This window comes from Pollicipes pollicipes, unplaced genomic scaffold, assembly GCF_011947565.3.
Source record: "Pollicipes pollicipes isolate AB1234 unplaced genomic scaffold, Ppol_2.1 Scaffold_2134;HRSCAF=2493_pilon_pilon_pilon, whole genome shotgun sequence".
In the NCBI taxonomy this organism is placed as follows: domain Eukaryota; kingdom Metazoa; phylum Arthropoda; class Thecostraca; order Pollicipedomorpha; family Pollicipedidae; genus Pollicipes; species Pollicipes pollicipes.
In genome coordinates, this window is record NW_023596058.1 from 5,554 (window position 1) to 22,936 (window position 17,383).

Genomic DNA, 17,383 nt, shown 5'->3' on the forward strand with positions numbered 1-17,383 from the left:
CCCGCGGTGTCCAATCGCCGGCGACCCGCCGCCGCCACGGGCGCCCCAAACGAGCGTCCACCAGCGGCCCGATGGGGGCTCCTCGGCGGCCGACACCGCTCTAACACCGCGCCCAACGACGACACGCCGGCCAAACGGCAATCAATGCGTCCGCTGCCGCCGCCGCTGCCATTGCACGCCGGTGCGAGCCCGACGCTGAATAATGCAGCGCTGGCGGGCGCTGACCGGGCTACTGGTGTTGCAGGACCGCGCTGACCGCCGCTACCACCACCAGCACAAGTACCAGGACATCACGCTCTTCAACGAGTTCCTGATCCGCAGCTGCCCCACCATGATCAAGGGCGACAACTGACGGCCGCCCAGCCACCACAGCCAGCTCTCAAAGTATATTCTGCCGACGGGACACAGTGAACACAGCACCGAATCGCATAACTGAACACTGCCGTATGATATAATAAATAAACACTGGCGTAATGAGCCACCACATGATGGGAGCTGGTATGGGCGTGGGTAGCGGGCGGGCCTCTGAGGCCGCCGACGGCGTCGCCACAAGGGGGCGCCACTTACCGGCTACGCTCAACCCAATCTCAGGGCTGCGCGCGCGCGCAAGCCAGCGCGGCAAAACAACACTCGATTATCTGCGTAAAAATGAAGATCGAGCAAACAGGGCGGCGGGCGGCGCCGGCGGCGGTGCGGCCCGGCACCGCACCACCCCGCTGCCGGTCGGGGGCGACGCTCCGGCGGCGTCCAGCGTCCGCCTGCCGGCCGGACGCGGCGGCGGCGGGGCGCGATGCCCGTGACTAGGTGGCCGCGCGCCGCCTCTTGGTGTGCGCCGGTCCCGGCGTGCCGTGCCGCTCAGACCACGCCCTCCATACACTTGGTGTCCATGTGCTGGATGAGAGTCTTCATGAAGGCCATGGCCTTGCGCGCGTTCTCGAGCACCACGTGCGACTCCTGCGAGCGGCAGCGCAGCACGTTGGGCGCGAACACCATGGCCAAGTTGCTGGCGTCCATCTTTGTCTGCTGCACCACCTCCGGCCGGCCTGAACAGCTGGAACGCGGCCAGGGGCGGCGGTCAGCGGTCTGCAGATGTCACACGGGTATACACAGGACGCGTCGCGGCCATGCAACAGCCCGGTGAATGTCTCCAGCACGGACAGGCGAGAGTACACGGCAGTCTGACCCATAGATTGTGGACGACATACATTACTTCATACATAATTCACGGACGCCAAAAAACCGACATTATTCCGGACGGCAGCAAAAAATAACTTTCAAAATGTCACATACCGCGAATCGCGCGCACAAAATGTGATGGCAGTTCGCAGTAAGCTTGCACCTACAGCATCAAAAGGTTACCAAAAACAGGATTTCACTCGGATCGTTCCATTTTAAAATTTGATCCGAACCCTTTGAATGGACGGACTTCTGGGATCATAACTCACGTTAGCAGTGCTTGTTGTGTGAGCCCTAACCCCCACCATCCGATCGCGCAATTCCAGGCAACAGCAGAGCTTAGTGGCGAAAGTTTATCGTGTCGTAAAGCTTGGCACGACCCGTCTTGCCCTCTGACGTCAACTGACCTTAAGGGCGACCACTGCCACCAGCCGCAGGCCATGCCAGTCAGGGGCAAATGACGAGCGCCTAGAGCTACTCGGACCCATCTCCACCCCCACGGGTGGGTGGGTCGGAAGACAGACGCTCTAACCAACTGAGCTTACAGTACGAACTGAACCACCGGGACGGACACAAAGGTTGCTTATCAAAGCTGATGCCCGTAATAAGCGGCGAGGCAGTCAAGACTGAACCAATGACAATCAACCGCACACAAACGTCGACAACACATGAAACCTAGGCCAGGAAGCCACGTCGACCAATGGCCCGAGCCAACGGCCAGGTATGCGGCCAAGGCGGCGCCGCTCCTGCTCCGTCCCATGACCCGGCCGTGCCACTCCTGCTCCTCCCCTAATCCAACCGCGCCGCTCCTGTTCCGCCCCATGACCCGGTCGTGCCACTCCTGCTCCGCCCCTGATCCAACCGCGCCGCTCCTGCTCCACCCAATGGCCCGGCCGTGCCACTCCTGCTCCGCCCCTGATCCGACCGTGCCACTCCTGCTCCGCCCCTGTTTCCGACCCGCGCCGCCCCTGCTCCGCCCTGACCGGGCCGCGTCGCTCTTGCTCCGCCTCTGACCAGGCCGCGTCGGTGCAGCGACGCCCGCCGGCCACCACGTGCTGTGAACTGGACACCGTGGGCAGACCGGCGTGTTCTCCCAGCAGGCCTCGCCTCCCGGAACGGAGGCCTCCCCAGCCGCGCGACCGACGGCGGGCCGACTGCGTGAGCCGGGTGGAAATGTCGCGGCTTCGGCGGTCGGACAGCCGCAGGGCATTTGGCAGCCTCCACTGCGAGCCCGCCCACAGCCACGCAGAGTGTAATTGGTACGTGGAAACGGAGACGGAGGCTGCAGGCGGGCAAGCTGCCGGCGTTCATATGGCCCGTTTAAGAGGTACCAGATAGGTTCGGGACGACGAAAATGACAAGACTAGTGCTTACAAGATACGAATGAGCTGAAGGTAGGATGAATGAGGCGAAAGAGGCGCATGAACGGATAAATTCGGTGGTGAAATGTGGGTGGGCCGTCGAAAGCCATTTTACACAATATTGTGATAAGAATAGGATGTGAATTGAACGCATCGCACGATATGCGATAGATTGGGTTGGATAAGAAATGATGTGATAAGAATTAGAAAAATAGCGATCATGAGATCTTGACGAGAAAAAGATCACGAGGGAAGCGCTATTCTGCAGGGCCATCAACAGGTAAAAGGCCGACGGTAGTTCATGATGGCCGAGGGCCAGAGGCTTACCACTGGTCACCCAATCAACCGTCTACAATGTGATTATTAACACGGGCCATTCGCATTTCACGAAGTTGGCCACCATGCCAGGGGATCCTCCGTACGCAAACATCGTACGTTATCACATGAAAGAACAGCTACAGGCTGGAGTGATAACAAACTTCCATCAAACCCTGCTTCAATTTTAAAATGGCGCATGACAGTTCAGTAAATATGTACAGTAAATATGAACAGCCATTAACCAAAAGAAGCCAGACACCCTCAGCAATCCGTGGTGACAGCGGACCACCAGCAATCAATGGTGTTCCGCTAGCGTAGCATTCGGTGTCAGTTCACGACAAACATCAGATAGAAAAACGTGCCGCTGCGATTCCGTTCTGGGTTGGCAATGTCAGTCGACGAAATCGATCTACGGATTTGGCGATGTTGACCTCTGTTGCAAAAAACGCGAATACTTTGGATGGATACTGATAACAAAAATGGAGCCAGCACCAATATCACGCCCCAATCCCTCTCTAGTTAGGCCACAACAACTCAACTTAGAGATCGGTTTCCCAAACGCCGACAATGGCTGCTTTTCGGTCGATAAATTTCGTTCCTATGGATCGAATAGTGTTGAGGTCCCTTAGTGAGCTGTTGCTGGTATATTCGCCTCCGCCGTGCGGCCCACGTCACGTTCCCAGTTTCTCTGGTTGCTGAGATCAAACATTAATCCCTGCAAACGCTCCCGCATTGGCGGATCCGTCGTTAGCACACGAAAGCGTTTCGCCGTTTGCTCACATCAACCAACCACTTCAAATCATCACCGCGTAGCTTGGTCGTCCTTACCTGGGCCCGGATTCGACTCAGGCTCTTCAGGTTTTTCAAGCATCTTTAAAATTTCCTCTGTTCCATGTAAACCAAACGGAGAGGAGGTGGAATCGTAGACGCGTTGCATCGTTACGGGAAAAGCATGTCCGATCACACTGCTTGTATGCCAATGCTTAATAATTTACACGGCACAAGTTTCATAACATTGCGCTTCACGTTGTTGAAGACTACGTGAACTTACAATCGATGGGAGCAAAAATAGGTATAGATTCTAAAATTATAAAAAGTCCCAGCATTTGTGACGATCGGGCCGGGGCGCTCAAGCCGAAAATTTGTGCAATGGCCTGCAACATCGCCTGCCACTATCACCTCCACAAGAGTAGGGTGCGCCTGGTAACACCTGAAGCACCGGCGATGGCCCTCCGGGCCCAGCACCAAACGTCAGGCGCCTGGCACCTAGACCCCAGGTAACTCGAACCCACCCGATAAGAAACCCACCCGATCGGATGGCAGGCACGCACCAGTAACCCGACTACGCGGTGAGTTAGATGGACAGGGCCATGACCGCCCGGCGATAACTTCGCCCGGCCAGACAGCGTCGTTCTCAGTGCCGGTCTCCGGAGGTGTCGCACGCGCCCGCCCAAGAATAGCTCGCACCACCCCGGCACGCGCCGCACGAACGGGCAAGGCGGGCGGTGGCAGCGGCGGATCAGGGCGTGTCTCGAGCAGACAAGCCGCGTCGCACGAGCGTGCGTCAGGTCGGGCCGCGGGGCTGCCCTCAGCCGCCGGCCCAGCTGTCGACGGCAGCCCCCGCCGGCTGGGACACCGCCGCCGGCGGGGCGCGGCCGGTCAGCCGTGGCCACGACATGGCGCCCACGGTCGGGAAAGCGGCGCACCGACAATGGGCTGGGATCTGTTGCGTAACATATGCCAAATACATCAGGCTGCTTCCATGTGATGGTCTGATGGGACAGCTCGGACCGCGCGGCGCCCGCGGCAGCGCAAGCAGCCTACGATCGCGAGCTTGCAGTCAAAATGCCGCGCCAGCCGCCACGGAAGATACCGACATTAACGTCCATAGCAACTGGTTCCAGCGTTAGAGCGATGATATTCGCTGAGACGGTGCCCATAGAAGACACATGGCCACGTTATAGTGAAGCATCTGTACGCCTTGTCGAGATAACTGCTTGGGGTGAGGTTCATACATTTATGAAGAATCAACCGATAGCCTTGGAAGGTCGCAATAAACCTAGGCACTGGTCGTTCGTCTTCTGTACTCATCGGCCTGTTTTCTCGTGGCGTTTCAGTCTTTTAAACTTCCAGTTGAAGTAATGGCCCGCCGCTTGCAGCGAAATACACGCTGCGGGGTCCAGTCACGGAGGCGGGCCCGCCATTCATCTCGCTGTCTGCCGCCGACAGCGCTGACGCCGCGCTGCTGAATACTGGCGACTCGGCAGGTCCCAGCAGCCCCACGCAGCACCGTCCGGCACGGTCCGTTAACCCGCCCGTGTCTGCCGTGGCCGCGCCAGCTCCCGGCGGCAGCTCGCGAGGAGGCGGCCGCACCGGCTGGTAGCGGCGGCGGTCAGGTCAAACAGCTGGGCACCCCACAGAACGCTGCCCCTGGCGGCTTGCCTTTGAGACACCCAAGCGCCGCACAGCAATGCAGGGAATGTCAATTAAAGCGATAGACCGGCCGATTCGGGCGGCTGGCGACGGCTGGCCGGCGGCGGATGCTCAGACAGCGGGTCTGGACTGTGTCGTGGAGCGAGGTGCAGTCCAGGCCCTCCACGTGCTGCTGGACTACAGATGACCTGACAAAAGGACGACAAATGCACCTGCGAGCGAAATGAGCAGCTTAGATTCGGAGGCGCAAGAATGTCTCATCTAATGTTCCGTATAATGTCCCCCAATAACCCCAGCATTAGCGCCACAGAAGCCCTATCGCACTCCACTGCGGAGAAATACGACACCAGCAGACCCGGCCACCACCAAACCCGGCGCATACCTCGCCAGCGGACCCCACCACCAGGCCACGTGGCGGCCGGCGGTGCTGCGACGGCTGGAGGGCCGGGAGCGCTGCCAGCCGGCCAGGCGGCGGCCGGCGGGGCCGACATCACCCGGCCGTCGCCGCCGGGACGCGCGGCCGCCGCGCCGTTATCAGCCGGCGAGCGCGGCCGTTTGCCGGCGCTCGCCGCCGTCAGATCGTTGACCAATCACGGCCCAACGGCTGGCGCCCGGCTTTTGATGCCGGCCGGCGGGCGGCCGCCGCAGCCCGCCAAATTGCGGCGGCTGGCTCCGTCGCCGAAGGCCGAGGGCTGGCTGCAAGCGGAGGCCGTCTCCTCAATGCCGCCAGGAGATCAGCCCGGGCCCGCCCGGACGGGTCGGCGCCGGCAGCCGGCAGCCGGCAGCCGTGCGCCGCCGCCGCCGCCGCCGCAGCTGTCGCCGCGGTCGCCTCATCCGTCGATACGCCGGCCTGTCGCTGACGGGAAGGGCGCGTGACCACCGCGATATTAAGGTCAGAGTTAGCGCTGCCGGGCCGGCCGCCGACGACTGGGCTCGCCGCCGCGGTTCCGGCCGGCGTCCGGGCCGCTCCAGGCACCGGGCAGGCCCCAGCCATCCGAGGGTAGTCGCATTCACAGGCCGCCGGCAGCCAGCCAGTTATCTCTCTTGCCTTCGGGCGCGGGGGCCTTTTACCAGGCTGAGTCGGCCGTCTCCGTCGACGGTCATGATTGGACACTGCAGTCGCGGCCCCCTGGATAGGCAGGGGTCGTCCGCGACGCTAGTGGCGTCCGGTGAGGTTCGTGCTCCAAGTGAGACCAGACCAGCCACGGCGTACCTGCTCAAGCAGCTCGGCCGCCCGCCGCGCGCTCAGCGACAGCCGCTTCCACGTCCGTAGGTCACGCGTTAGGTGACCGCCGGCCGGAGGGCAAGCACAAACCAGCGATCGACTTATGACATTCCCTAAAACGGCTCACCCTGTGCACAGCACCTTCGGCTGTGAAGAAAGCAGAGCAGAAATCACGTCCGAGGTCGCCTGTCGTGGCCAGCGCGCGCGTGCGACGAAAACGATACGGCGACGACTTGGACGCCGCTCGATGCTGCAGAGATGCTCACCGTACGCCGCCTGTGTTCTCGCGCGGCAAGTTTTCACGCTCGCAGCAGCGACGACCCGAGGCATTCAGCGCCCAGATTCGACACGCAGCTCATGTGCAAGTCGGGGAGCGCACACCCGACGTGAACGACCTAACACTTCAAAGAGTGTCGTTTCCACCCGCCGCGCCATCCTTAACGTGCTTCCTTGGTCGCATCAGACGGCGCGACTCCCTCGAGGCGCGAGAGGTCGGCCCAGCCAGTCGGCGGCATGACACGGAATGGCAGACGACACCCACGCTTACCCCGAAACCATGTCTGCACACACATTACCCCTGGTCTGTATGCAGCGGCACATGGCAAGCGCGCCTCGCCACGCGATGCTGACCCGCACCCACTAGTCGCTTCCTATTGGCGGCCCAGTGGGAGGGACATGATGAGAGAAGCGAACTGCCCCTCAGGGAGGGGGCGGGGGGGGGGGGCGGGGAGAAGGCGAACCGACTCAGTCTGGGTGGAGCTGTCGCCCCAAGTCCCGCGCCTCCCCGACGAATCGAGATCGGGTGGAGACCACGCCCCAACACCCTGCCGGGGTCGGCAGCGGCGCCGGGCCGCCGGGTACGGCGTCTGTCGTGCTAGCGCAGCTCCCGCCGCTGGCCGGTCCCGGTGCCGCCCGCCCTCCCGGCTCGGCCTGATGCCGGCTGGCTATATCGGGTGCGCCTGATGGCGGCCCCTTGTTTGTGCCAGCGGCCGCGGCCGGCCGTTCGGCCCCGCCGCCGTGACGGACGGGGCGCGACGCCCGTCGCTCGGCGCCGCAGTCGGTCGCCGCCGCCGCCCACCGATCACCGTGCGGCGCGCGCCAGTCGGCGGCGCACAGCCGGCACCGAACGCCGCACGGGCCGACCGCGCTGCCGACCACAGGCAGAGGCGACGACGCCGGGCGACGACGCCGGGCGACGACGCCGGGCGACGGGCGAGCGCCGACTCGAAATACCACGGACCGCACCTGGCCCGTCATCAGCTGAACAGACTGCCGAGAACACGGCTGTCTGCACAGCCACCGGGGTCGGCAGAGCGTGCACGAACAGGCAAGCAGGACCTGATGAGCGATCAGTCAGCCCCGTCGCGACGGCCGATGCACCGGCCTCGAGGCTTCCGCACCTAACAGCTCGCCCGAGCCAGGGCCTTCGTCCCGGTCTGCCTGGTGACGGCGCGCCATAAACCGGCCACGAAACGGTCTGGTTACCGGGCACGCGGCCCGACCTGATTGTGGTGCTGTGATCCCCGAATCGCATTAAGCCGTCTGCATTTAAAGGTGATGGCCATCGGGCTCGACAGACCAGCGCTTCCGAGAGAACTCAGCGCCAGTTATTGCCAGGAAATACGCAACAAGCTCTCATATTCCGCGAACTCGACACTGCTCCCGACAGCAGCCGGCTGAAGACTCCACCTGCATCCTCGAAGTTGCATCCTTGAGACAGAATGCAATAGATGAAATGCCAAGGCACGTAGTAGTGTGTAGTTGCAGTCCTTACAGCACCAAACTCAAGCCGACATAAAATGGCCTTGCACGCGGAGGAAGTTTCAAGTTTGGCCCCCTGGGCCGTGATGACCTACCGCCGTTTCTCTTCCACCGGCACAAGTTTGGTCATAACGTGGCCTTTGGTGAGCCCCCGGGTGGCGTGTCCGGCCTGGCAGGCGCGGTCGTCACAGGGTACACAGACCCGGGCTGACGGCCGATCCGCGTCCTCTCTCCCGCGGCGTCAGACGGAGCCTACAGGAAACAGACATGTCCACACAGCTGTCTGATCACGCGCCGTCCGGTTCCGGTTCGGATCTGCCGCCCGAAGGCCTCATTAGACTATTTCAATTTCAAGATGCCGACTCCCGACTTGGTAGATTAGGACCTTACAAGTAAATTATAAGTTTAAGAAGATGCGCAAACTGATTGCGTTCTTTCTGCACCAAGACCTTGAGCTTTCCAAAATGTTGAAGCGTCCTGGAAACAGTTATGAGTGCTCGCTCCACTCGCAGATATTACGCGCAGCGTCGCTCAGGGGCCGGGGGCAGAATAGTACCCGGGCTCTTCCGCCACCCCCGGCTCGTAGTGCTCACGTGCAGCGCATCCAAACATAAGCTGCTTCGTCTGTTTGATCCGCCCCACAAACCAAACCCACGGCAGCGGGGCGGGGATGGCGTGCGGAGGAGGACCACCTTCAGCCAGATTGCGACATGGCTGAGGGTGGACACTCGCCTACGATAAACGGACAACTTTTCGCCTAACTCCACAAGAGACGGAAAGTCAGACGGGCTCGCACTAGCAGGACGCGGGCTGCGCCTGCACGAGAACAACTCCGAGGGGCAGACCAGTCTGCCGTCAGCCACAGCCGTGAACCGCCCACCGGCGGGAGTCGGACCAGCTCTGCCGCGGATCCTGCCGGGGGAGACGCGCCAGGCCTGCGTATCTGCGGGCACCGGCCCAGCTCTGGCCGCAGCTCCGGCCCCGTGGCAGGCCAGCCACAGCCGTGCCCGCGGGGACCGCACGGGGCCCGTCCCATCTTCGCCACGCCAGGCACGCGAGCGCCGTACCTGCAGGAAGCGGACCAGGTAGGTGAGCACCAGCCGGTTGATCTCGGGCAGCTGCTGCACCAGCTCCAGCAGCGGCAGCGGCTGGCCGCAATGTTCGATGCAGTTGGCGTACAATCGGTCGGGAATCAGAGGCTCCCACAGTTCGCGGTACCACTGCTTCAGCAGCGACGCCGGCACGTGCGCGTCAGAGCACTCGGGAACCTCCCACTGGTCGGTGCGCAGCTTCAGGTTCAGCACCTCCTCCGCGTCCGCCGGCACCCTGCCGGAGACGACACACGTCAGAGGACCGAGCGGCACACGGAGACAGCACACATTTCATGCAAACAACAAATGAAAATGCATTTCCAAACCCGTCTACATTGGCTACAGCAATATCGGCAGGCCTCCTAGGATCCGCGGACTGGGCGGTCTCATTTGGACATGCATTCAGGCCGGTCCTGCATACATAACCGACCGAAATGCCAGGCGGGACGGCTCGGTCTGCGCACCGAATTATTCAAGCTCATCAAAGGCAGCTGCATTCGGGACCTACTCACATCCCAGACCATCACCGCCGCGGCGAAACAGCCGGGCCACGGTTCGAGCCGCCGCACGGCTGTGGATTACATAACGTCAGCCCGGGGCATGAGCAAGGCCTCTCGTCGGGCCGCGTTCCGCCACGGTCTGTCTGCAGCTGTAAGCCGACCGAGCCGGCGCACGAGGCCGCGGCTGACCACGCCCTCTGTCGGAGCCCGCCGGCCGCGCCTGCCCGCCGTTACCTGAAGATGCCTTCGGTCTGCGCGCCCTGCAGCCGCAGCACCTCCTCGGTCAGCGTGGTGATGATCCAGGGCAGCCGCCGGTGCGGGAAGCGGTCCCGCTGGATCGCCATCACCTCCTGCAGCGTGCTGCCGTACATGCTGGAGCGGAATATCTGAAACTGCGCGCGCACGAGCATCACGTGACCTGTGCGCAGCCCACAGACACATACATTATAGTTCGCTGTTCCTAGTCACATGGATACACTTCCGACCGCCCCCTCCCCCCCCCCCCCGCCCTCTTTCGCTGGGTAGGCAGCACGTTGAATGATCATCGCAAGCACTACGTCTGCCGTAGGTCGCAGGCAGTGGTCTTGGCGTGAAGGCTCGTCCCCAGGTGTAGAATGAGCCCAGCCTGTCCGTAAGAAGCGTTATCTCTCCACACGGTCACCCCTGGGATGACCTGCCCCAATCGGGCCGCTGGGCTCCACAGCTTACCCGTGCCTGGTCAATCTCCTCTAAGCTGGGCTTGCGGTTGTTCCGTTTGCCGAGGTTCCGTTCCAGTCTTTGGCAGCATATTTTGGCATAGTGGGAGATCTGTACTTGTATCAGCGACTGCAATCAGGCACACACGTCGGCTCATGAAATAACCTACTCCGCCACGCAGAAACCTCACACCAAATGCTGGACGGGCAGAGCTGAAAACTAAATATAGGACGCACTTAAACTTGATGGAAGGCGAGAATTTGAGGTTGGATGTCTTCCGATCACGAAACTCGGTCACTTCACCGAACTGAACGCTTTATTGAGTAGTGATGACCATTAACGTTCGAAACTTTGGGGTGAAAAGGCGCACCCCAATAAACCGCTGCGTTAAACAAGTTGCTTAGGGTGGGTCTGTCTGCCCGTGTCCCATTTTGCATTGCGTCGCGCCCGGGCCGAACGACGGGTCGCTGATCGGTGAAATTCGTACACGACGCGCGGGCGCACGGGCCGGTTTTCCACGGGCAGGTCGCGAGCCGCTGCGGTCCCAGGTTCGGGAGTGCCATATGCCCGAAGGGACGTTTTGGGCGTACCGGTTCTGCACGGGCGGCCCGAAAATGCGACCGACGACAAACCCGCCGAGCCGACGTTCGAAATAGTGGTCACATCTTGGTGATCGGGGGCAGGAGCGGCACATTAGCACGCCTTGGTAGATAATTGAACGGGGAATCGCGTGGTGCCGGACGTGCGGTCACACGTGTCTCGCGTACGCGTCACGTCACGTACACAGAGGTCACAGAGTTATAGTAGCCTGGTTTTTACGTTTTTTCACGTTGTACGCCAAATCACGGGAGCCAGAGCAGGTGGACGTGCGTATCCTATTTCAGCGCATCGATCAACGTACCGTCTGCACTTCACGTGGCCAACACGGATTTGTGTGGTTGCGCCAGCGATCGTCGGGTAAGACGGATAGGTCGGCTGTTCGAAAAGTGCCGAGTACAACACACCTTCGTCGAAACTGTAGCCAGGGTCGTAACGAAATTTGCATCGTCGCATACGCCCATACATTGCCTATATCTACCACTCATCCATTCGTGCACGGAAAAAACACACATCTTGAGGAAGAATACTTGCGAAGTATTCCTCGCTATCGCAATATATGATAGCGAAGCAAGCCTGCAGCCACTCCTGTTTTCCATTTCAGATGTAAGGGATATTGCCGGTTTGCATCACGTCCTCTTGACCCGAGGCCTTCCAAAGCAATTTTTCCTGGGGCTTTAATGCAACTCCCGTCACTATATCACTATCTTGAGCGACGCAAAGGAAACTTACGACATATCAGAATCTCAAATCAAATGGAAACGTCACAAAGCCGATGTTTACGTCCACTGGACTGTGGACGTAACCTCTGAGATGGTACATCCGTTAGACGGGTGACCAGTCTGCCACCTAATGGACCGAGGCCGGTAGCTCCGCGATAACACGCCGGAGCACAAGGTCGATCGAAACCATCGTCCAGCGCGAGCCAAAAGAGATCGGTGGTGCAACGTGCACCCGACATGGCGACGAGTCTGCAGTTAGACCAATGGCGCAGGCGGGCTGTGAAGGGGTCTTGATCTAATCTCGCCCATGGGAGAATGGAAAAAGCCGCAAAACGTGCCTGTCCACCACTGCATCAGTCTTTTAATTTTAGTCATCCCAGCTACTTTTACAGGGGCGCCGCAGCACTACGGGCACACAAACAACGCATTAATTAAGTCAACCTGTCACTCGTAATTCCACAAACAGGATCTCCATGCTGAGCGCGACCGGGGCTCGTGGGAGTTGGTGGGGACCCTTCTGCGTGACACCATGGCGCCAGTAGGGGACGTTCGTGACGACACCCCTCCCCCCTGGAAACGCGCTGGCAGTAGCGCTGCCGCAGAGTGCAGCACCGTCGCGGCCACACCCGACGAGCGCCGGCTCACCGGCTGCCTACTGCCACCCGCTGTTACGGCGGGCCGCTTCCGTGCCGCAACAGCGGGTGGCGGAGCGCCACTCAGCGCGGGTGAGCGCCCGCGTCGGGGAGATGGTGAGATGGCGGGAGCGACACCGATACCCGTCAGGGGAGAGCGCTGGTGCGCCGTCGACTCACATGCACGGGCCACTTGGCCAGCTCGGGATGGTCGAGCGCCGGGTCGCGGTGCCGCTGGATGTAGCCGTCCAGGAAGCTGACGAACTTGTCCGACGGCGGGAAGAACTGCAGGCAGATGGCGAGCAGCTCCCAGCCCCGGCGCAGACTGTCGCGCCGCGGGTTCTCGGTCGTCTGGCGGCACACCTGCACGTACACCTCGTCACGCAGGCCCGGTTTGCTCCAGCCGAGCCCGGCCAGCTCGGCTCCCACACTGTTCAGTGTCATGCCCGGCTTGGCCTTGCGATCGCCCATGTAGATCTGCACCAGCTTGTACACCTCGCAGGCGTCCCGCTTCAGCGCCTTGTCCAGCGTGGCGATCATCGGCTGACTGATTGGGTCCTGGGGGAGGCCGTGGGATACAGTCAGCATGCGCGGTCCGGAGGCGGCCGGAGCGGATGAGTCCGGAGAAGCGCGCGGCCAGGGCAGCTTCAGCGCTGGGCGGCTGCACACAGCAAGGACACGCTAACAGCAGACGTGGTGTGGGACGGAAGACAGATGGCCAGGCTGACCATTCGGGGTGTCGGTCGGGGCACCTTCAGCGCTGGGCGGCTGCACACAGCAAGGACACGCTAGAAGTACACGTGATGTGGGACGGGGACATATAGCCAAGCGGACCATCCGGAGTGTCGGTCAGGACCTGACTATTGGGGGGGGGGGGGGGGGGGAGGGAGAGGAGGACGGAGCAACGGTAACCGGGAACAAGCGGTTATGCCGTTACTATTGCTCAGATACAGGCGGACTGCGTGATTGTAGCCAGACAACGCGGCGGGTGCAGGTGCAGTTGGGACCGCACATACTGATGTTAGAAAAAGTGAGCGCAGTGACTGCGTCTGGTACTGACTACTGCGTGTTAGGCAGGTTCATAAACTGACACGAGAAAGGGAACACTGAACCTGCAGCTTGCACAAAGAAACCAAACATAACGCATCGGCACTCTTCTCAAAACACCCCAGCCGCGTCAACAAGGCCCGGCCACAAAAAGCCGATCGGTCTGGGACGGCCTTTATCGCGCTAACACACCCGTTACAGTCAGCGTGTCCCCGCCACACTATTTCTGGCGTGTTGACGTCTGCAGGCGGCAGCGTAATCCGCGCCCCTCTGCACCGCACGGCCCCGCCCCGCAGGCCTACCTTAGACCAGGAGAGCATGTCACGCACGGTGTTCTTCTTGCGGAAGATGCCGCGCTTGTGCAGGTTCAGATTGTCCTTGGCGTACTTCTCGATGTCGCTGTCGCCGGCGGCGCCGGGCCCGCTCAGGGCCGACCGCTCGGGCAGCGTGCTGGCCGCGCTGCTGGCCAGCGACGTCTGCGACGTCTGGCGGCGAACACGGGAACCCGGTCAGCGGGCCGGTCATGTCAGCCCGGCAGGCGGCGCAGCACGCTACACTACACTACGTCGAGCAACGAACGGAATCAGCTCGGCACGGGTGACACCACACATATCGCATCCGTACACCGATAAGAATGGAAATGTGCGAACGAACTCCATACGCAGAGCACAGCACGCAACAGAATCCAGTGTAGAACGCGGCTGCAATGGACAAGAATCGATAACAGCCTCGAATCTCAACATCAGGCAAGAACAGGGAACACCAGATAGTCAATCTCGGACACCAATGCGTACCACCCACGCGTCACATCTGCCAGACTGGGCGGGCGGGCGGCGAGATCGCGCCGGTGGCGCCGCCTACCTGCGCCAGGCGGCTGAGCAGGCCGGCGGCCGGCGGCGGCGGCGGCTCGGCGCCCAGCAGCGCCAGGTGCGGCGGCGGCGGCGCCGTGCCCGCCCGCTCGGCGATCGGCGAGTACAGCGAGGCGAGCGGCGGCAGCGGCGGCGGCGGCAGCGAGCCGCGCCCGCCGCCCCGGTTCAGCGACGCGTGCCGCGAGACGGCCGCGTACGGCGGCGGCGCCGGCGGCAGCCGCGGCAGCGTGCCGCCGCCGCCGGCGCTGCCGTCCACCAGGTCCGACTCGGACCGCCCTGCGACGGCGGCCGACGGACGTCAGGCGGACACGCCAGGGGACGGACGGCGGGCGGGGCGAGCGGGCGGGAGCCGGACCGTGGGAAGACGCGCAGTGGGAGTGACGCTGGCCCCGGGCTTCGGTCACGGCCGGCAGCTGGGGAATATCGACCACTACAGCGAGACATGGTGGTCTCCACCAAAAACTGACCTTTCAGCGACTGATCACCACGAAGGGCTCACACATCAACGTAAGGCATCACGCCGCACCATCTCCACCCAGATCGCAGCGCAGACGTGAGCGTCGCGTGTCACGCTGGACTCCCGGCCTCCGTCGAGCGGCGGCTCACCGTTCAGCTTTTGTCGGTGGCGCAGGTGCGGCGGCAGAATGAAGTTCTGGTAGCGGTCGTCCTCCTCCAGGTAGTCGTCCAGGCCGGACGAGTCGGCGTTGCTGACGCCTTCGTCGTCGGCGAACTCGTCCGAGTCGTCGGCCGGACCAGAGTCCTCGCTGCGCCAGCTCTCCCGGTCGTCGGCCAGCGCGTCGCCGAACCGGTACCCTGGAGCACGGCGGAGCCGGGCGGCGAGTCAGGCGGGCGGCGAGTCAGGCGGGCGTCGGACGCGGGGGCGTGCCGCGACAGATCGGACCGCGGGGGTGTCGGACACGGAGGACCGGGCAGTGGGGGTGTCGGACACGGAGGACCGGACTGCGGGGGTGTCGGACACGGAGGACCGGGCCGCGGGGGTGTCGGACACGGAGGACCGAGCCGCGGGGGTGTCGGACACGGAGGACCGAGCCGCGGGGGGTGTCGGACACGGAGGACCGGGCCGCGGGGGTTGTCGAACATGGAGGATCGGACCGCTGGGGTGTCGAACATGGAGGATCGGACCGCTGGGGTGTCGAACATGGAGGATCGGACCGCTGGGGTGTCGAACATGGAGGATCGGACCTTGCGGGGGTGTCGGGCGTGCAGGACCGGACCGCGAGGGTGTCGGATACGGAGAACCGGACCGCGGGGGCGTCGGATACGGAGGACCGGACCGCGGGGGTGTCGGATACGGTGGACCGGACCGCGGGAGTGTCGGACACGGAGGACCGGGCCGCGGGGGTTTCGGGCACAGCGGAGCGACGCGAAGGACAGTCTGACGAGCGGAGGAACGGCAGGCGGAGCAACGTCCTGGGACTCACTGCCGCGCCGTCACGAATGGCGCGGCAGTGAGAACAGGCGAGCGTCGGTCGTCACCTGGCCCCTGAGCCGGGGGGGGGGGGGGGGCTGGCGGACACGGGCCGAGTCAATGACCACACGCCTGTCGGGGGGGCGGTGACCTATCCACCGGCGGCCGTCAAAGCGACACGTCTCAGGTCCGATATCCATCATAGCACGGGGACTGTGCCAAACTGGCGACGAATGCACGCACATCGTTGGCCGGCCCGCCGATCCGCCGCCGCCTGCGCAGAGCCCGCCTGACGTCACGACCGGGGATGGCGCGTCACTGGCACAGGTCAAGTCTCCAAGGGGTCAGGGCCTGCAGTCTGACACAGACTGAACACCAAACCACCCAAGTCAGGCCTGCAGTCTGAAACAGTCTGGACCCCAGCCCAACCCCAGTCAGGCCTGCAGTCTGAGACAGTCCGGACACCGACCCAACCCCAGTCAGGCCTTCAGTCTGAGACAGTCCGGACACCGACCCAACCCCAGTCAGGCCTTCAGTCTCAGACAGTCCGGACCCCAACCCAACCCCAGTCAGGCCTGCAGTCTGACACAGTCTGGATACCGACCCAACCCAAGTCAGGCCTGCAGTCTGAGACAGTCCGGACACCGACCCAACCCCAGTCAGGCCTTCAGTCTGAGGCAGTCCGGACCCGACCCAACCCCAGTCAGGCCTGCAGTCTGACACAGTCTGGATACCGACCCAACCCCAGTCAGGCCTGCAGTCTGAGACAGTCCGGACACCGACCCAACCCCAGTCAGGCCTTCAGTCTGAGACAGTCCGGACCCCGACCCAACCCCAGCCAGGCCTGCAGTCTCGGACAGTTCGCACTTCCCTGGTGATATACATCAGCCGTTTCATATACACCACAAAGTCCAGTCGGCGGACATGCTGTTGCCGGGCGGCGGAGGAAGCAGGGTCGCTCAGGCGCGTCAATGCGCTTATCAAAAGCCAGAGATATCGTTCACTCACAAACAAACCATGTGATAGTGCATATCAAAGAGTCCATGTTTGCCCCCAGCTAAAAAAAGTGGACCGAGGAATATCACCGCGCTGGGTCGATGGCTGCCATTGCACAAACAAGCGGCGCGGCGCGCGGCAAGAGCAGGCGCTGGCCACCCTGTCCGGCCGACACTCGGCGTCCGCGCGCGCGCGCGCCGCTCACCGGAAAGCTTCGCCTGCTCCAGGATGTACTGATGCAGCGGGATCAGGTTGGCCTGTGTGGTCGGGTCGAAGAAGTAGTCGGGCCCGGGCCGCGGCGGCGCGTCGTCGGCGCGCGGCGTCACGCCGTGCACGATCACCGGCTTGGGCGGCTCCTCGGCGACCACGCGCGCCGCCTCGCGGCCGGCCGACCGCTGGCTGCCGGCCGTCGTCGATGTCGACACCACGCCCGAGTCGAACTGCGAGTGCGGCGAGCTGTCGGCCGAGGTGCGGCCGGCGCCGCGCAGGCCCGGCGAGAACAGCGGCCGCTGCGGCGACGGCGGGCTGCC

The 17,383-nt window shown here is 62.7% G+C and overlaps 1 protein-coding gene and 1 long non-coding RNA gene across 2 annotated transcripts; both read right to left on the reverse strand.

Moving 5' to 3' along the window:
• Positions 1 to 833: 833 nt before the first annotated feature.
• On the reverse strand, positions 834 to 14,218 carry LOC119096628 (rho GTPase-activating protein 39-like). The gene is made up of 7 exons (XM_037219533.1): positions 14,210 to 14,218; positions 13,862 to 14,044; positions 12,693 to 13,070; positions 10,574 to 10,690; positions 10,100 to 10,257; positions 9,335 to 9,600; positions 834 to 1,043 (listed from the first exon to the last, which is right to left on the reverse strand). Exons 1-7 carry the CDS (start codon positions 14,216 to 14,218, stop codon positions 856 to 858), a joined length of 1,299 nt encoding a protein of 432 aa, XP_037075428.1. The 3' UTR covers positions 834 to 855.
• Positions 14,219 to 14,664: 446 nt separating this feature from the next.
• On the reverse strand, positions 14,665 to 17,270 carry LOC119096658 (uncharacterized). The gene is made up of 3 exons (XR_005094075.1): positions 17,059 to 17,270; positions 15,035 to 15,241; positions 14,665 to 14,704 (listed from the first exon to the last, which is right to left on the reverse strand). It is a non-coding gene; the product is annotated as an uncharacterized LOC119096658 (long non-coding RNA).
• Between the last annotated feature and the right edge of the window lie 113 nt (positions 17,271 to 17,383).

Excerpts from the sequence above, each read along its gene's own strand:
- LOC119096628 (XM_037219533.1), bottom strand. Across the intron at positions 10,691-12,692 it reads TGGCCAAGTGGCCCGTGCAT|TCGCTGATACAAGTACAGAT; the intron begins GTGAGTCGACGG and ends GCCTGATTGCAG. Across the intron at positions 9,601-10,099 it reads CAGACCGAAGGCATCTTCAG|GGTGCCGGCGGACGCGGAGG; the intron begins GTAACGGCGGGC and ends CGTCTCCGGCAG.